Source organism: Mastigoproctus giganteus, chromosome 9 (genome assembly GCF_048544385.1).
Source record: "Mastigoproctus giganteus isolate SK-2022 chromosome 9, ASM4854438v1, whole genome shotgun sequence".
Lineage (NCBI taxonomy): Eukaryota > Metazoa > Arthropoda > Arachnida > Uropygi > Thelyphonidae > Mastigoproctus > Mastigoproctus giganteus.
Genome location: NC_143583.1, coordinates 169,101,456 through 169,122,934, shown reverse-complemented (window position 1 = coordinate 169,122,934; position 21,479 = coordinate 169,101,456). Strand labels below are relative to the sequence as shown.

General features: G+C 37.5%; 1 protein-coding gene across 2 annotated transcripts in view; it reads right to left on the bottom strand.

Annotated features, from left to right (window-relative positions):
- Positions 1–21,479, bottom strand: part of LOC150080881 (uncharacterized) — a 597,772-nt gene that overhangs the window by 478,025 nt on the left and 98,268 nt on the right. For both annotated transcript variants that reach the window (XR_016547378.1, XM_090381140.1), the window contains exon 4: positions 20,529–20,608. Coding sequence is in view for 1 of the 2 variants with exons in the window: in XM_090381140.1 (XP_090237266.1) it covers positions 20,529–20,608 (80 nt within the window). In the remaining variant the exon portion in view is untranslated. The remainder of the gene's footprint in view (positions 1–20,528; positions 20,609–21,479) is intronic.

The following is a 21,479-nucleotide window of genomic DNA, read 5'->3' as shown; positions in this document are numbered from 1 at the left end:
ACTTCACATACAGAGATGAAAATTTACAGTTATTAAAACACGGAGAATTTGGCATGTAAAGCTACATTCGGTGAGTTGTACCTTATATTAGACTTGTCGGTTTTTGAAAACCGACAAGTTTAATTACAGTGTGAAAACCTAAAATCTCACTCCATCATATTTACAACATATTAGCAAAAAAAAAAAAAAAGAAACTGATTCCAAACGTGAAAGTTTTACAAATAAGATAGTTGTGCCTGTTTTTCCCTTGTAAAAAAACTTTTGACCAAACATCCAACACATCTGCATAACTGATATATGCCGACTTTACATGCAAAAACATGAAAATTTCCGTAGTTTAGAGAAATACCGAGAAATTGTCATGCACAGTGAAAATCTTTTGAAAAACTAAAAATTCGGTTAAAATTTTGCACCCTAAGACTAATTTTTATCAGAATAACGAAATTTCATAAAATAGTAAAAACGTTGGGATTTTTAAATAAAGTTTTCCCTCAGCCACCAGATATTTTTATACCAACAAAAGATGAAATTTATGCATCTTAGGCTTCCATTTTCGACCAAAAACATTAAGAAAAAGTAATCAGCAGTTTCTTCAGTGTGAAATATATAGAGGAGCAACCTTTTCTGACTTCTGGAAGTTCAAAGATAGCATGCAATTTATGGAGAGGAAATGCCAAATAGGAAAAGCTGTCAAGAAAAACAATGTTCGGCTAGTCATAATAAATGCCAAGAATTTTTGATCCATTGTACAGCATCTGACATTCATAGGCATGACCAAAAAGATAATCAAGGATGAAATAGCCATTGAATCACTTAAAATTGTGAGCTATAAACCTGCCGTTAGTATATTTTGGCCAAATGGAATGAAGATTCCTGCCATCATGTGCATGCTATACTGTCTCCTTGACCCTAAACAATTCATCCATAAATTGCCTGACACAATTTTCACCCCAGAAGACTCGATCTGGTCCCTGAAAGCAGCCATACAAACAACGGCCACTTGCTGACCCTGCTTGAGAATAGTCTGTGTCAACAAATTAACAAATTAAGAGCAAATGTGCTCTTAATTTATTGGAATGATAAGCAAACATAAATTTGCTACAGCCACAGAACTGAGAACATATATTGTTTGTCCTATGTATTTCCAAACATTCGCTGCCATGACAATATCTGTTACAGATCTCACACAAGAGAGAGCACGCTCTCCACTATGCTAGGCATCTCCCCTCCAGCTTAAACACATGACCACAAATGTGTGTGGTTAACAACTCTGCATGATCAAAAGTTTTCAACCAGGCTTGGCAGTAGTAAAAGCTGCCAAACAATGCTTTAGGACAGCGGTTCTCAAACTTTCTGAGCCCACACCTCCCTTGACCTGTAAAATTTTCCCGGTGCCTCCCTTGAAGTAAAGCATCTATAATTCTGCAATTTCTTATTTTTAATATGTTAATACAATAATTATTAATACTACATGAAATAATAAGCATCTGTAGTTCTAAATCACGTTAGTAATTTAGAACTACAACTTCTAAATTACTAACGATTATTATCAGTAAGTAATCATGCCAGAAAAAATAAAAAAACACAATCGCACACCGCTGAAACCATATTTTCAACCATGCAGCTAATGCTATGCTATGCAATCTACCTATATATGTCATACATAGTACGCACTAAATTATATATATATTACATTACATCATATCAATCATAATTCATCAATCCATTTCAGAAAAAAAAAGAATATTTTTTTTCCAAATAGTTTATCTCATGTTTATATCGGTAAATGCTTTAAAAAATAGGTTATGAAATTTAATGTTATGTTATGAAAGTTTATTTATATGTATATATTGTTTTATTTGTATATGTTATGTTATGAAAATTACATTTCTGTTAAACTTTTCGCACCTCGTTTTGCACTAGTCCGTACCTCCCCAGGGAGGCGCGCCTCCCAGTTTGGAAATTGCTGCTTTAGGGGATTACACAAAATGATAGTGATCATAGTGGTACAAGGGACAGACCTGTGGGCTTGCACCCATAGCTGTCAATAGTATTCGCCACATTGTTGCTGCAGAAATATGGCAACCCAGTGCTGCCCAGATAGATCAGAGGAATCTGTGTTGATTACGAAGAGACACTGTTTTGGTAGCATCTGTGTAGGTAGTCATCACGCACGCACGCACGCACGCACGCACGCACGCACGCACACACGCACGCACGCACGCACACACACACACACACACACACACACACACACACACACACACACACACACACACACACACACACACACACTCCTAGTAGAAATTTCGAGTGTAGACATTAGCACTAGTAGAGGCATTTGATGCAAGAAAGCAAGTTTATGCAGAATCAGCCAAAAAAAAAAAAAAAAAAACCACTCACTTCACCCCTCTGTTCGTTCGAAATACCTGTCCAGCTGAGCCTTAAACTTATTTAGGCTATCAACTTCCACGACAAGGGATGGAAGTCTGTTCCACCAACCAACCACCTGCTGGCTAAAGGCAAATTTCCGCACGTCTATCCTACATCTGTCTTTCCTCAATTTGAATTTATGCCCTCTCAGGTGATTATTCTGAGCAAGAGGAAGAATCCCATCAGCATTGAGCATGCTCAAACCATTCAAGGCTTTATACACCTCTATCAGATCACCTCGACGGTGCCTAGTCTCCAGACACTGTAATTTGCAAAACTTAAGCCTTTCTTCGTAAGAGCACCCCTTTGTTCCATTCACTAATCTTGTTGCCCTTCTCTGTACGCGTTCCAGCAGCTCTACATCCTTCTTGAAATGAGGCCTCCAGACCTGTATACAGTACTCTAGGTGTGGCCTGACCATTGCCTTATACAAGGGAATAATCACCTCCTTATCCCTTCTAGAAAAATTCCTATATATCATTGACAATACACCATGAGCTACTCTTGCAGCCCGTCTGCACTGCTCAGAGAACTTCATATCTGCCTGCACAATTACCCCCACGTCCTTTTCATTCTCTACCACTGTCAGTGTAGCACCACAGAGTTGATATGTAGCTCTGGGGTTGCTGTTTCCCATATGTATACTTTACATTTGTCAATGTTAAACTTCATTTGCCACCTCTCAACCCATCTGCTCAAACTTTCCACATCCTGTTGCAGCAGCATAGCGTCAGTAGTGTCCTTGACAACCCTGCCAACCTTCGTATCGTCTGCAAACCTGGACATTAAGCTTGATATACCATCATCAATATCATTTATAAATACAGAAAACAATAATGGACCCAACACTGAACCCTGAGGGGCTCCACTGATAACATTAGTCCACGATGAGCAGTGTCCATTGATTACCACTCTCTGTCTTCTCTCCCTCAACCACCCCTTTATCCACAGCAGCAATTTGCCTCCAATGCCACACTGCTCCAATTTGTGCAGCAGTCTTCCATGTGCAACAGTATAATATCAGAGTTATTCCCTGCATCCAGTTCTTTTGTGACGCATCATAGTATCCAATCAAATTGGTCAGGCACGACTTCTCCTTAACAAAACCATGCTGTGTCCGAGCTATAACTGAAGTCTTGTCTAGATGATCCTGCAGTGTTTCTTTAACAAGTACCTCCATTAATTTTCCTGGAACAGAAATTAAACTCACAGGTCTATAATTACTTGTGTCAGCCTTTGATCCTCCTTTGTGAATTGGGGTCACATTTGCACATCTCCAGTCTGTGGGTACCTCCCCTGAGTCCAAGGAAGCTCTCATAATTATGGCTAAGGGTTTGCTTACGTCCTTTGCTGCCTCCTTTAATATAACTGGATAGATCCCATCCACCCCAGGTGCCTTTCTTGTCTTTATCTTCAACAATTCTCCTCCACTTTACTCTCAGTTATTACAAGACTCTCTAGCTTACTGCCAGAGTTGAATACACCTCTGGCATTCCCCTCGCTGAATAACTCCTCATGTGTGAATATCGATGCAAAATATTCATTTAGTTTGTTAGCTACCTGAGCAGGATCATCAACAGTTGACCCATCGATATCAAGTGGACCAATCTGATTCATCCCCTTCCTTCTAGAGTTTACATAAGTAAAGAACTCTTTGCTGTTTTTCTTTGCATCCCTTGCCAAAGATTTCTCGTAATCTGCCTAACCTCCTTTTTAACTTGGTTACAGATCAACTTGTATCTATCATAGGCTTCTGTGTCATGTGTTAATTTGTATGTATCCCATGCATTTTTCTTCTCTGCCATATGTCTCATTAGTTCATCTGACATCCATTTAGGCCTAAACCTTGAACAATATTTCTTAGTTGGTATGTAAAGCCTAGTAGCTGCCAAGATAAGTTCTTTGAATGCTTCCCATTTTGAATTTCCTGTTGCTAACATCATCAATTGGTCCCACTGTATAGAATTTAAATACTGTCTCAGTCCATCGTAGTCGCCTTTACGAAAGCAATAACCCTTCCCTTTACCCCTAATGGTAGTTACCTCTTTGAGTAAATCCCACTTCAGCACACTGTGATCACTGCCACCTAGTAGTTCATTTATCTGCAGATTCTTAATGCATGAAGAATCGCTACTGATAATCAAATAAAGAGTATTACTCCATCTAGTTGCCTCCCGAACATGCTGATGTAGAAAACAGTAATCCAATAAATCCACAAAAGCCTTGCTAGTGTGTGAGTTGTAAGATCATAAAATCTTACAAATATAATATTTTATAAAAAGTGAGATTAATATAAAATAAAGCTTATGAAATAGCAACGTGGGACAGCAAAACGTTACCAGTCACTAATATTACTAAGGCGCTCGCTAGGGATTAAAAATTAGACAAGGTTAAATTATAGTAAGGGAGCAGTAAGCTTGACAAAGGCAATAAGGGGTGAGCTCCCAAGATAACACCAAAACAAGGGGAACGGTTCCAGCGACTACTGGCGAGTATGTGTGAACAATTAAGGCTCTGTAAGAACAAAGGGCAGTAGGCTGAATATTGTCAGACATTTCTTTGATCGTGACACCTGGAAATGGAACAGGTAGTAAATACGGGTCAAATGCACGGATTAGAACTAGGAATGGCGTCTGGCTGTCGGCGATGGCAAGTTTGGTAGATCGTGTGAAATAAATCCGCTAAGTTTAACCAGGGGTGGCAAAGATGACGGCGCACTTCAAAGGTACAGACAACCTGGGAAAATTACGATTTATTAAAATAAGAGGTTGAATCGTACAGTGTAGATACAGCTTGAGAAAAGTTCAAGGACGAATAGGACAGAATGAAGGTTTGATAAAAAGAAGAAGATTGGTTAAAGCGGAAAAATAGGGGCCAGGCCTGACACATAGGGGTGGTACGTAATGGAGATAAAAAAAGTGAGTGAACAGGGAGAGAGGGACAGATCCCTGAGATGAGTTATGTGGGTATGTATGGAAATGAGTTAGGGGGAGACAAAGTTAAGGTTCTTGTCGGCGTTTGAGTAGGGAAGGACAGTTGAGTTTCTTCGTCAGAGTAAGAAGCAGATCCCTGAGTTGAGTTATGTGGGTGTGTATGGAAATGAGTTAGGGGGAGACAAAGTCGAGATTCTTGTCAGCGTTTGGAAAAATGAGTTAAGAATGACAAAGTGGAGATTCTTGGCAGGGTTTGAGTAAGGAAGGACAGTGGAGTTCCTTCGTCAGAGTAAGTAAAAATGAGTTAGTAACAAGTTCTTAATAGGTGGACGGAGAAGCAAGGGTGGCACCCTATGAGCTATCTCCTTGTGGATGAGCTGAAAAAATGGAGGAGAGGAGTTAGTGTGAGATGCCCTGTGAGTTTCCTTTTGTGAATAAGTTTTAATAAGGTGGAGAGAGAAGGAGCGAAATCCGCAAAATTAGTAGCTCGAGAGAAGGAGCGAAAATGCGAAATTAGTAGCTCGATGAGAAGGAAGGAAGCAGCGAATGGAAGATAGCCCGAATATGATGGAGAAAGGCCGCAGAAGGAATGATAGTAGTCCCCGAAACGACGGCGTATGATCGTACCGCTAAGTGCCAGTCCAGTCCAGATAGAACAGTAAGATCAGCAGAGTACCAGAATTGTGACCCGCACGAAAATTCCGCTAGAAGTCCGGAGATGAATGCCTTTGATATATGATGATGCCAGTCCCAATAAGAAGCTGAAGCCCCCAAAACAGAGGAGCTCGATTCGAAGAATTAAGTAAGTGACTAGCATATAGTATTCTCATTTACCCCTAAAGGACTGTAGGAACCCTAATAGTAGATTAGTGGAAGTTCAGAAAGATACTGTGAGACATATATATATATATATATATATATATATATATATATATATGTACAAATTATACACATAAAGTAAAGATAAGTTAGATAATAATTGCAATTTGACAGGTATAACTAAGTAAATTGAGAAATTACAGGTGTTTAATGATAGTAATGACTTTGATTATTGTATAACTAGACATATGTAGGAAGGCAAAGGAGAGAAATTGGATATATGTTATTAAGTTATCATCTGACATATATGTATGATATATTTTGGAAGGAAGGGTAAAGAAACACAGAGTAAGAGATAGCCTTCTAAAGGTAGCTGGGACAAGCATTAATCCAGAAATTTATATAAAATGTATGATTTGTCCCAATTAGAGAAGATTGTGATATTATAATCCCCGAGATAAAAAGGGGCACTAAATAAATCAGAAGAGCGAAATTCCTAAATCAGTTATAAAGTAAGAATTTGATTTACATAAGTTGTATAAAAAGGATGTTAACTAAACCTCTTAAGTATTTATGGATCATGTGCAAAGAAGAAGAGACTATAGCAATTTTCTGTAATGGTATGATTGTGTTGTATAGAAGGGGATAACCTTGCTAGAGTAAACCAATGTACGTAATTGCATATATACAAAAAAAGTATAACTGATACTTCATAGGAAAAATTGAATAATAATAGTATGTGCCTGAGAGTTGATAATTTTCATGTTGTATATATAAGTGTAAATAAACTATGTTATATTATATATTAATGTGTGTGTTGTTTGTCATTCTTGAACACTCAGCCTTTCCGAAGGGAATTATAAATAATTGAGAAGTTCCCTTGATTCTGGAATTCTCCTGTAAAGCAAGGTCAGATGCGTAAGTGGGGGAATAAGATAAAGTGGGCAAACACAAATAAGGGAACAAACCAAAATAAGTATAGAAAATAAGAATATTAAAAATACAAAAAAAAAAGTTTTAACATTCTTCCCACCCCCCACAGAGTGACCAGCCCCCAAATTCCAATCAATATCTGGGAAATTTTGCATCCATCTGTAAAATCTGTTCAGTGTTAGTAATCCAGCAGTACCAAGCGATCTCTGGTGATAGATAGTGTTTTTGAACCTTGCAAACAATATCACAGTAACATTCTCGGGTTGTGGAGCTGAAAATTTCAGTTCTACATGTACATTTCCTCGGCATTGAGTGCTGATGTTTTCGCCTATGGCATTCTTGTCGGAGGAGAGGTTAAATCCATACAGCACATTACCTTCCAAGCATGCTTTATAGGAAATTCCATTACAAACATCACATCCACTTGTTCGGCGATGTGGAGAAAGAGAGAGAGAAATATGATCTCGTGCAATGCCTCTCTTAATAATTAGATATCGGAGGTTGACTTGAGCATTGAATACCATCAGCTGTCACCACCAGATAACATAAATTGAAGTGGGCAAAAATTGAATGGATTACAAGTGTACGAACCATTGAATGCTCCACTTGCCACCAGACCAATGACTAGATGAGATGGAATGTCTCCCAGATGGATGTTGTCTCTTGTAGTTCGCTCATCCCTTTAGAAATAGAGTAATAGCTGACTTGCACCCTGTTTATGAGAGAGTGAATAGCATTTTTTTCAAGTACAGTCAAATGGGCTAACCGAGGTTTAGGAATTAATCTTACTTTGTGCACAAAGAGCGTTGCTTTCTGAATATGAACTCTGCATTTTATGTCTGATGTGATGGCCAATAAACAAAATTCTCGGTTACTTCACACTATATGCATATGCAGCGACACATTATTAATGATATATCTTGCCTGATGACACAAATTCAAATGTATGTGCCCTAGAAGTTCCATACTCCTTGATTTTGCTATTGATTCCTGACATTTACACATCTCACATTTCTGTCTTGGTAAACATTTCATTAACATCCGTCATCTTTCATATGTGGTTCTGTTGTTAATTGGTTACATTTAGCACTGCAATCATAATTATTTAGAGAAATATGCTCTGTAGGGATAAGTATCTGCTGATGCATTGATTAGTTTATCTTGTAAAAAACAGATCCACCTGGCTAAAAAGGGAATAAAAAAAATAGTTCACTACACCCACATAGAAGTGGCATCCATCTCTTTCCTGTCACTATGTGTAACATGAACTTTCAGACATAAAAATGTTTTATGTCTGATCTGAACATTTAGATTTACAAAATCTAAATGTTCTTCGGAAGTACCTGGAATAAAAAGTTCAATAGGGCCAACCACTATCTACGCTGCCTGGCTGTTGAAAAGTCGCATAAGATATTCCATAGATAGGATAATAGCAGGTTTTTGAAATAGGTCTAGTTCCAACATCATAAGCTCCGTGATTAAAAAATATCTCTGTGCTTCCCCTCCTTTCTTCTTCCTTTCTGGTTCAGAACCTTGTTTGAAATGGTCTGGCTGACTTCCGAATGGTCTGCCCCTCAAACCATCACCAATCACATTTTGGGTAAAACTTGTTTACCCAAAAACAAGGGGCTGTGGGTTTCAAAAGTGGAGTTAGAAAAGAGAATGCCGAGCAAAATATACTTCCAAGTCCATATCCACACTGCAAAGGTTGTCCAGCAAATTCATTGCCACCTCCTGCTTGCACAATGTAGTAATCAGTCTATTCGCTCATCTTTGCAAAATGTAGTTTAACTAACATCTTCCCACTTTTGAACACTAGAAACTGTCCACTGTCTGTACAAATACTGATGGATACAGTGTGAAAATGGTGTATCAATAGAGAGTAATAGTCTGGGTTTTTGTACGTAAACGTGTTCTGTTCAATACAGGGAACTACACGTAACAGGGGAGCACATGTATCACCTACTAGCTAATCCTGAATCGGTGGGAATAAACAAAATATGCTGAGACACCGTTTTATATCTGCAGGGTACTTCCCACTGACAGGTCCTCTCAACTTGGTGCCGATCTGGTAAAAGCCTAGCATAAGACCTAAACGAGGCGAATCATGGGAAACACTAACGAAAAGTTGTCTGGCATGTGTAAAGTCAAGATGTCATCTGAATTCACATTTCCATTTAAACCAGTGCATACACGCAACATTGCATCCAGAAATGGTCTGGCTGACTGGAGATCGATTTGTAGTTTTCATTGGGAAGTACGCACATCTGGTAACTTCCCACAGTAACAAGAGGAAAAATAACATTTCTCGCACTTGGCGCAAAAGAAATTCGACTTTTGATGGGTAATAATATGCTCTCACCTACAGATGTGCTTGCAAATATACAACAGCCTTTTCCTCACACACCTGCTTTTTGAAACCCAAATAATTTTACTAATTTCTTGCGCAATTGTACTTTGCATTCCCATGCACTGTCACTGACAACTGATATTTTACAGAAGTCTGCATGTAGTGTAAAAGAAACAAAGAGGTTAACACTATTCAACTCATCTAAAAGATGTTGGTAACCTTTATACTTTAAAGAAAGTATGTGTAAAATTTGTTCAGTGCCATAATCATCACGAAGTACAGCCATTCCCCGGCTAACACAATATGTACTCTACTTCGGAAATTCGACTTTACGTAAGTTTTTGCCGGCCAATGCAAACTTAAAAAAATCGTGGAACCGTCTTTTGCACCCCATAGGAATAAATGGAAGTATCGTGAAAATATCATAATGTGAACACACAGTTTTTTTTTTTTTTTTTTTTTTTGGCAATTCGTTCCAAGACCTCGGAAAACCGACCTCGGAAGTTGAAATTTTCACTATATAACTAAGCTATTTATCTCTCTCTAAATGGTCATTTTTATAGTGGAAATTGCGCTACACTTTCATCGTTATCATATTTTCCATTATAAGAATCAATTTTTAACGCCGTTGCGATATTTTTCTAAAACACATTTCTGGAGGTCACTACTATAAAACAATAAAAATTTTCACCTTCAGGTTTATTGGGCTTTTCTGTTAGCGCAGTCTCATAAACGGGTAGTAAACTCGATCTTATTGCATTTGCGATAATACCGATAACTGGAATTCTGTGGGTTTTTACGTTACGGTATTACGGTGAAATGAGTTACCCTTCACTAAAATATTCAATCATATAAAAAACATAAATAAATTTTCAGAATCTTCTCTTCATTCCTATTTACTTATTACAATGGTGAATGTAGAGGGACCAACGGAAAGTGCAAGTGCTGGCAGTGCTAGGAAACAAAACAAAATTGATTTAGAAATGAAGATGATTAATTAAGAAGTACGAAGCAGGACAAAGTTTGTCATCTATTGCACGGAATTAGGTCTCGCTGCTTCAACAGTGAATACTATTTTAAGGGACGGTGGGCATACAAAAGAACATGTTAAAGGATCAATGCATTTAAGATCAACAGTGATCACAAAACAGCATTCAGGTGCTATATCAAAGATGGAAAAGCTATTAATAATATGGATGGAAAATCAGATTCGGAAGCAAGTGCCCCCCTGAGTCCAATAGCCATTCAACCAAAAGTAAGAAGTATTTATGAAGATATTAAGGATAAGTACAGCAAACCCCAAGCCAAGTTCATGGCAATCAATGGGTGGTTTAATACGTTCAAGCATCGCGCTGGTTTCCAAAACATTAAAGTATGCAGTGAAATCGCCAGTGTCGATTCTGCAGCTGCAGAGAAATTTTGTGATGCGTTCGAGAACACCCCTTATAAATCTCCACAGCCTTCAACTTCCGCAGTGGCGTGCTTATCAGCTGCACGGATAGTTAATTCTGGCAACGATGCTCGAAAGATAAAACTTGCTGACGTTATGCCTGTCTCCTCTCTTTTTGTAATTTTATAATTTTGAAATTTTCGTAATTTTGTACACTTTTGTAATTTTTCCTGCGCATGAGATAAAAATTTGAATAAATAATTCTATTTATATGTTTGTCGAACATTTATTTTTTGCTTCAATCAAATGCATTCGCATTTGCTTCAATCAAATTTGCGAGTGCTCCATAAGCATTTAGGGAAATTCCGACTTACGTGGAATTCCGCGGAAAGCAACCATTAAATAATTTGGGGAGTGGCTCCATGTGAAATTCATCATATCCTTTTGTAATATTGTTCCACACTCCTGGGAAGTGGATTTCAGAAAGTGCCACTTTCCGCTCAGATTAACGCAAGGTAGTTTGAACTTTGAAACATGATTGGGCGTTATCAGGGTATTACTTGGTAGGGTAAAACATCTTTGCTTTCAGACCCAAGAATTGTAGGATGCTGGGTGAACCAAGCCACTTCACAAGTAACTGATGCTGGTCACCCAACGTACGCTTCTTAAGTAATTTCTCGATCAGATACATGTTTTCTGGTAGTTCGTTATCAAACTGTCCCTATGCAGTTGATGCTCGTAAAATATACCTTCTATCACTTCATCTTTTCCTTTAACCTTATATACTATTGGGTGTCTTTTGATTACTTGGGCAATAGAAAATATCTCATCAGACCAATTCCCTCTGAATGCTTTTTGAAAATTATGGCTATCATCACTAAGAACAACATGGTCACTAATTTTAAAACTTGAGCTCCGTAACTTTTAGAAGGGGTCTATACAATTTAGCATATGCAGTTTCTTTTCTTCATTGTGCATGGTGACATCTGTTGGGGCCATACTGATAGATCTCTGCACCATTTTATTATAAGTTTTAATTAATTTTTGCAACACGTGAATGTATTTATCACTTTTCGAATATGTAACCCATTTACATTTTTTTTTTAATGTTTGAATAAATCTTTCTGACATAGCAGCTTTATTTTCACTTCTAGTGGTGTAAAAAGTGAATGTTTTTAGATTTGAATAATGCACACTTATTTATTAGAAATTCCTTTCCTTCGTCACTATTAATATTAAATGGCACTTCTTTAAAAATAGATTTGAAAGCTTTAACTACTTCTTGTGATTGGTTAGATTTCAATGGTCTCCCAAGCATATCATGAAAAGCAATCAGTACAAACACAAGAAGAAAATGAACACCATTATTTGCTTTAGCAAAACTTGATGTAGGCTAAATCACATTGAAATGTTTGGTTGAAGCCCAGGAACTTTTATCTGGTTATGCAGAAGATTTCTTCGCTATTATCTGTGTCTCACATATGTGGGCTGTCCTGATAACCATTCTTTCACAAGTTTGGGTAATTTTTTATGTTTCTGTAAACAATTAACACTAGAATAACTTCCCATTACAGCAGATTTATAATAATCTTCTAACATATTCTCTTTCTTAGTGGTAAAACAACACTGACCCTGGAACAGATGATACTTACTTTTATAGCGCTTTTTAAATCTTTTTGTAATTGGTGAAACGCGGACAGTCATTGAGCAGAGAGCTGTGTCCAGATTTTATCAAAATAACCTTTCTTTTGCAAATAATTTTGTAAATAGTATTCAATAAGACTTTCATTCATTAAAATCTGTTTCTTAGTGAAAATAATAATTCATGAAAACACTTTCAGTTGGGGAAATATTTTGTTAATTAAAAATATTGCTTTGCTCATTAATTTTAAAACGCTTTCAGTTGGGAAAATACCACTTATTGATTAAAATAATTACGTTCAAAATTAACACTATTAATTTAAAAAATTTACGTTCAAAATTAACACTATTAATTAAAAATAATTAATTTGTTGATTAACAATAATTACATTCTAAATAACACACATTAATTTAAAAAAAACCTGAAATAATACCACTCGTTAATTAAAAATTATGCACAAAATAAACACCACACATTAATTGGGTTCAAATAATACCACTAAATAATTAATTTGTTGATTAAATGTTCAAATTACATTCTAATACCACATTTTGCTCTTGTAAGCAAAAGTCTCACTTGTGCCTTGTAAGCTCTCGCCCTTGTAAGCAAAAGTCTCACAAGTCCATAAAGCATGTAAACCTCAATTCAAATTCCACATAAAAGTTTTTTTTAAGAAAAAGTATTGTGGAGCCATCCAGTAACAAAATTCAAATAAAAAAACAGCGGAGTACAGCTTGAGCAAAGGATCCTGGGAAATCAGCAATAGGAAAAAAGTATCAGTCCGAATGGTGCAAAGGCTTATAGGAAACAGGCATCGCCTCCCGTGGCAAAAAAATAGCTGTTGTTGTTTGTTATTTGGTTTTTAGGAGCATTAGCAACTAAGGCCATATTGCTCTGGGGATATGCGGTGGTCATTCCCTGACCTTACCGCATCCTCCGTATTTGGCGGTCACGTGCTCGAACCCCGATCTAATTAAGAAGCGTGTGCTACGCACTGCTGCTACCGGCTACGGAGGCGCCGCAAAAAATAGCAGATGCGAGTGACGTAATCGCGCCAAGGATCGTGGAAAGCAGGCAGCACCCCTGGCGGCGGAGGCCACAATTAAAATCTGTTAAACTCACCAGATATACAAATATAAAGTTCTCTGTGCAGTGCAGGCAGGCCAAAACAGCTCATAGGGTACAGAAATATTGCCAGCATGGAAAAGAGGTAATGATCCCATTGTATAGGCTGCATTTTCAGTATACTGCATAAGTCTGAAAGCCTCGTTTTAAGAAATGAGGTGGATCTCTTGGAACAGGTGCAGAGAATGGCAATTAGATTTGTCAAGAACACAAAGGTTACATCCAGGGCGGGATTATTTGATGTTCGTAGGCCCTATGCACTTTTATTCCGAAATGTGCTAAAAAAAAAGGGGGGGGGGGTAAAATGTTTCTTCTTTTTTAACGCTTTGACTGCGAATCATGTCAATTAACACGACTCAAATTTCAACTATAATAAAGGATAAACCACCTCAATCGACAGAAAGACCATCACTCCGATTCTTCTAGTTTCGGGAACAGTCGCTAGATAGCGCATGCATATTGAATTCAAGCTCCTAGAGCTGATTGTGCACAAGATTTCTCAGCTCGTTTTTTCGTTAGTCACAGTGAAGAGACTTCTTTTTGTGTTTTTTTTTTAATTTTTGCCTTCCTTCATAGGCCCTAGGCACTGTGCCTATGGTGCCTAATGAGAAATCCGGCCCTGTGTACACCTACCACAATAAATTCAGTTCTGAAAACTGCAGTGCTGGAAACCAAGCAGTTGGAAAGAGATCTGATTTAAGTGATATAATGCTTTAAATGGATTAAGTAAACTTAATGATGGTACAGTAGACTCGAAATAACGGCACCCCCAAATAATGGCACATTGGGACTTGATGTTTACATCATCATCATCATCAGCCATTTTCAATCCACTGCAGGATTAAGGCCTCTCCAGCAACTTTCCAGTTCCTTCTGTTTTGAGCACTGGCCATCCATTTACTACCCAAAAACTCATGAATTTCATCTATCCATCTCCGCCTTTTGTCTTCCAGGTTTTCTTCTAGCTCCTCTTGGATACCATTCTGTTATTTTCTTAGTCCACCTGTCATCATGTCTTCGAGCTATGTGTCCTGCCCAAGACCATTTTAGTTCTTTAGTTTTGATAAGAATGTTCTTTACTTGAGTTTGCTGCCTAATCCACGTGTTTCTCTTCTTGTCTAACAGTCTGATTCCCAGTATAATTCGTTCCATTCTTCGCTGTGTAGTTCTCAGCTTCTCTTCCATTCTTTTGGTGAGTGCCCAAGTTTCACTTCCATAAGTCATGGTGGGGGGTATACATTGGTTCATTATTTTACGTTTCAGACAAACTGGGATATTGCTCTTCAGTATGTGACTATATTTCCTGAATGCTATCCATCCAAAACTTATTCTTCTCTTGCCTTCCAGCCATTTATCATTATTACAGCTAATAACTTGTCCCAGATAAGTATATGACCCCACCTTTTCAATTACTGCTCCTTCAATCATTATGTTCCTTTCTGTGGCATACTTGTTCATCATTACTTTTGTTTTAGTCATATTCATCTTTAGTCCAAAATCCTTACTAACTGTGCATAACTTAGTAAGATTTTCCTCTAATTCTTTGGGATCGTGGCTTATGACCACAATGTTATCTGCAAATCGTAAATGGTTTAGGTACTCTCCGTTCACATTGACTCCTTTCTGCGACCAGTCTAATCTTCTGAAAGCTTGCTCAGGGCAACAGTAAACAGCTTCAGAGATATTGTGTCTCCTTGTCGAACTCCTTTCTCGATTTTAAATTGCCTACTGTCTTTGTCTAGTCTAATAAAGGAGGTAGCACTCTCATATATTTTCTTCATAATATATGGGGTATCTATGCCTTGTATTTCCGGGATGTTTACATACAGCACAGATGTCTTGCAGTGCCGAAAAACAGAAAACAGCGAGTCACGTGATCACTTTATTTGTTAAATTTGCCATTTTTAAAGTAAATTCTGTACTGATATCACGCATTATACCGCTGTTTTACATTTATTTTAAATTAAAAACCCCTCACTATGGCTACTAAAGTTAATAAACGTCATACAGAGAAGTAAAAAGGAGCGAGAGTGCATAGCATGCGTTCCTTGAGTGACCGGGGTTCAAGCCCGTGACTACTAAATACGATAAATATTTGTATTGACGATTTATCGTAAACTCTACTGACTTGTTTGTCGTGCCAGAGTATAAACAGAAAATTAAAAGATGAATAATTAAGAACATTAAAGCTTAGTGACAAACTTGATATAATAATAGAAAATAGAACGGGCGTAAGCAGAAGTGTATTAATGGCAGAATGGCATTGGATCGTCAGCATGTTTATGTTTTTATGTGCAGTTAATAAAATTACATCCTTAACTCACTATTTCTTATTTAGCCTCATTACTTCTGCATTAAATATATTAAAAATAAAACTTTCAAGATAACAGAAAAATCAAAATAACGGCATCGTGAATCCCTGAAGGTGCCGTTATTCTCTGAAATTCTACTGTATTCTGTTTCTCAAACAATGCTGTAAGATCTGAAAATCTTACAAAAATAAAATATTTTTTTTGACTTCTGAAGTTAGTTTTCCTTTTTGGATTCTTGCCGTTGGGAGAAATGTTAATAGCGTCAGTTCAATAAACAAGAATTATCCAGTAAGGATTGTAAAAATTAAAGGGTTGGAGGAACGAAAACAGAAAAATTAGCTTTACATCCGTCAAAAACAGAAAACTGACGGAAAATACTATAGCAAGCCCAGCAGGTGGTACGGCGCAACAAGTTTATGAGGGGTCACGCACCGGAAACGCATATGGCAAAACGCACACACAAGCCTCTAAAAATAGACGCGATGGTCTCCAGTGACACATTTGTGGTTTGTCTGTAGTGCTATGGAGACAAGCTGTGATGACACAGAAGGAGTTGTTTTGATGCATTCGGCCTACATGAAAGAACTCAACGGATGTAAACAGGTAGGAAATAAAAAAAGGAGAGGGGTATTGTGAATCACGTGCCACAGGGCTGGCTGACCTGCCAACTAATGAAAGGATAAAAATGAAGATAGGAAGGAGGAGATTGGTGGAACCACTGTATGGAAGGCGTGACAAACTCGGAAGAAAATTGTGGATGGGGACGGACAGAAAAGAGAGTGAGTCAGTGTGAGTGAGTTGGGCAGTAAGATGAGAGGGGGTCAGTGTCAGTGAGTTGGGCAGTAAGATGAGAGTGGGTCAGTGTCAGTGAGTGGGGCAGTAAGATGAGAGTTGGAGAAGAAAAGAAAGGAATGAGTTTTTTTAGATAGAGTAGCCGGTGGAGAAAAGTGGCTAAGTTTAATGTGTAGTCAGTATGAGGGGTAGATAAGCTTTAAGTGAACAGTTAAGTCGTTAATCTAATAAGTTAGTGAGAGAGGCAGTCGAGTAAGTGGAAAGATGAAGTTGAGGTGCAGAAGTCGGTCAGACAGTCAGTCAAAAGTAGACTGAGTTTCGAAGTGAGAGATGAACACGTGCCATAGAAAAGAGGGAAATTTTTTCAAGATCCTTAAAGTAGATGAGAAGGAGTCAACTCCATTATGAAGGAACGATATTGCCTGATATTCTGAGAGCAAGTACGCTGGAGCTGATGAAATCCGAAGCCGGACAAAAAGAGTACAGCCATTCTGATCAGATGAAATTAATGCGTCCATAAAGAAATAAAAAGGTACCCAGGAAGGAATCCAGTATCTTATATCGAACTCCCCCAGTGATTGTGAGATGCGACCCAGATAGAAAGAATCCCCTACTCGCTTAGAGAAGGATGTACCGTGAAGTCTGCCAAGTTATGTCAGTAAGTGATTAGTTTGTTTAAGTACTCTCACCATCACATCGATTATAGACACTTGATAACCAATTTATCAGAACTTTTGATTGAACACTTATGTATAAGTAGTACTATATTGTAATGAATAAGTTAGTGAATGTTGTGAACTGAAGGACATTACCCAGGGCAAGTCTATATATATATAAATAAATTTTGGAAGGGAATAGATATAAAATTGTTGAAGGGATTGATACTTGTTAATATTTGGTAAGAAAAAAAAGTGAATGACTAAGTATGAATTTAGGAAAGGGGATAGACGGATGTCAGTAACCCCCGAATGTGCAAGTAGTTAATTGTAGAAATTTGATAGTAATAATTACCTAGATTAGAGAAGGTTGTAGGCTATAATCTGTTAGAAAGCAGAGTAATGATTTATACTGAAATTAAGAGTATCGGAGCTTTATCAATTTGGAGTAGGAATTGTTTTGTAATGAAAGAAGAATGTTAATAGATTCTTTTGAAAGTCAATTGAACTCAGGAGTAAGGAAGTAGAAACATTTTGTTAGTTTAGAGGTTTTTGTTATGATTTATGATTTATGTAAAGGAAATAGCCCTCCTTGAGTTTGCTCAATAGGCAAATTACTTTGCTCATTTACATTCTGTTATAAGAAGATGAAATTAAATCTATTTGGTCATGAGTTTAATAAATTTCTTTTGTTTGATGTATCTATGTAAAAGTGTCCAATAAACTGTATTTTTATTATACAACATTTGTGTGTCTCTTTGTTATTCTGAAAAAAGCCTATCCAAAGGGAATTAAACTCATCAAGGAGATTTTCCCCTAGAACTTGGAATTTTCTGCAAAGTATAGTCAGATGCGCAAGTGGGGAGTTATTATAAAGGGGAGTTGTTAATAAGGGGAAATAATAAATATAACCAAATATATAAAAAAAACATTATCATAAATAACCCCCCCCCCCACAATGCATACATGAGGGGAAAAAAATCAAAAAAGGATAACTGCAGGATAGACGCGCAAAAATTTCCAGTCAGCCAGCAAGTAATTGATTGTCGGAAAAACTATCATCTGATGTTGCGGAAGTCGGTAGTTTCAATAAAATTTAAAGAAGAATTAGACATTAGATGAGGTGGTAGTGTTGTGTTTTATTTATTTTCTTGACTGATGCTGTATAAGTTTGCTTCACTGCGTCATTTGCCTGTGCTACTACCACTACAAATAATAATAAAATTCTAAGCAGCAACAAAGGATCAACTCCAACAGTTACTCCAGATCACTAAAGGGTTCAGCACTAACAGCAGGATGCAATTTGGCCCCAAAATCAAAAAATTCCTAGCCAAATGGAAGACCCATTAAATCGAGTTAGTCAAAATTATCTGTTGAAGACCAGTGAAGAGATTGAACCTATGGCAGAGGAAGAGACCTACAAATATCTCGCGATGATGCAGGGTCAACATAACACAAGGAGATCAAGCACCATCTCACTCAGAAATACATCATAGACTGAATAGCCTGTTGAAATCCAAGCTGAATGCTGGGAACATAGTCAGAGCCATAAACACCTATGCAACTACAATACTAACATACTCCTTCGGGACCATAGATTGGACCAACACTAAGCTGCAGGAGATTGTGAGATCGACCGGATAATCACAACCAAGAGCTGCCAACAACACCTGAAGCCGGCCACAGAAAGACTGACCATAGCCCGTAAAGAAGGACGGAGGGAGGGATTTGACAGGCCTCACTAAACAACAGAAGAAGGCAATTAAGAACCTAAGGGTTTTCCAGGAAAACACAGTGCTATCTACTTAGCCATAAGGAAGATAAACAAAAGGTGCACATCCCTCAACCACAACAAAGACCCCACTTACCCAGGCAGAAGAAACAAAGACAGAAAGAAGGGCGAAGACACTCCATGGAAGATACTACAATAACCTCCAACAAGATTACATAAATAGGATGGCATCAAACTTATGGCTCAAGAGCAGGAGATTCTTCCCCGAGACCAAAGGATTTATTCTCGCCATCCAAAACCAAGTAATCAACACAAGCAACTATGGGAAATACATCGTCAAGGAACCCAAAGTAACAGATGACACACATCGACGATGTCACCTGGTCCCAGAAACAATCCAACACATCACTGCAGGATGCAGGGTTATCATCCAGACTGATTTCGCTCACAGGCAAGACCAAGTTGCCAGGATAACACATCACAAGCTAGGGCAAAAATATCAGTCGATCAAAGAAAGTGTACCGTATTACAGGTACGAATAAACATTTAGCATGTATGAGAATATCAACCTCACTCTGAAATACTACATCTATTTTTTTATTTCTTTCTATGCACTACATGTATTCCTAATGCTTATTTGTTTGCAAATGTCTGATTACACTGCGTTTCCAGCCATTTAGAATTAAAAAAAAAAAAAAAAAAAATCACATCTACGTGAAGTACACAAAGCAAAGCTGCGTTTTCCAGAATTTTCAATACATGGAAAATCTTAAGTATACGTTTCTCAAACCTTACCATATTTCTACTGAAATACTTTTAATTAGTTTTACTCCGCACTAATACAGTGAAACTGTGCATAGAACAGCACAGTTATCCTGGATTCCTATTTTCCAATGTAGAGTAGCACGTGATGGCCAATTTGTTAACGAAAAACCAGAATGTTGTTGTTATTTGGTTTTTAGGAGCATTAGCAACTAAGGCCATATTGCTCCGGTGATATGCGGTGGTCATTCCCTGACCTTTCCGCATCCTCCGTATTTGGTGATCACGGGCTCGAACCCCGGTCTAATCAAGAAGCGTGTGCTACGCACTGCTGCTCCTGCCCACGGAGGCGCCTGAAAAACCAGAAATTAGCAGAACTTTTTTAAAAAATTCTAATACTAACCAGTTTTACTTTTTTTTTGAGAAATAAAAAAACTGTTATTGCAAAAAGACGTAGTAAAACTAAGCTCGAACTGTGTAACGATGGCATGAAGGGAAAAAAGGGGATCAAATGAAGTCAAAAAGATGGATTCGTCGTCGTAAATCTGAAGAGCTGGCAGTTATATACATGATACAAATGCAATCCAAATTTCATTTGAAAATATCCAAAAATCTAAACTGTATTAGCAGAGAAACCTAGGTTACTTACTTCTGAGCTTTATTCTCTTTATCAAAGGAGCCACGTGGGGATTTGTTATATTTGACTGCCTGGATAGAACTATTTTCCGGCTGAAAAAAAGAAGAGTGATTTGTATACAGTCTTTTTGACCATAGTGATCACTCACTCACTCACTCACACACACACACACACACACACACACACACACACACACACACACACACACAATATTTAAAAAGTCGCAAATTAAGACTAAAAAGTGATCTTCGTTAACATTAAGAACTTGATAAATCAAATTTCATAGCTTGCCAGTTAGATGGAGTTCTAATCCTGAGCAAAAGGTTTAGACACCGTTACCTTAATACAGGATTAGGTCACATGTTTTTACTGCAATAACCTTAAAAACTGAAGAAATGATCTGATCGTGCTAGTTTGAATCCTTCTGCACAGTTGAAGAAGCAGGTGTAGTAGTCGTGCAAACACACACTTCTTACAATGTATAGCTAGCTGGCTACTTTGAAGTGAAACAGTTAAACTTCAATATACTACTTTGAATAAACTTGAATGTACTTTGATTCAAATTGCTCCAAATATTCTCAGAAGATTCATGGCTATGATTAAAGAAAAGTTGATTAGCACGATATTTCCTGAATAAATATTAATCTCAATTAGAATCATCAGTTATTTTCATGAATAATATAAAGTGGGGCAAAAATTATCCAGATTTATGGTATTAAGTTTCACTTCAATCTTGAACTTCGTTTTTCTAAACGAACTTGGTACTTAAATGCTTCTTATACGTCCAATGACGGAAGGTTTTTGGGAAGGTTCACTGGACATCCCTTTCATCTCTCTCATTAAAGTGCTCGTACGTCGAAAAGTTATGGATGGAAGCTCTTATTTCTATTATTAATAGATGAAGCTCCCTTCTTAATCTAGTCCAATTTTCCCTTCATGTTTCCTCTTCAATGAATTGTCGTG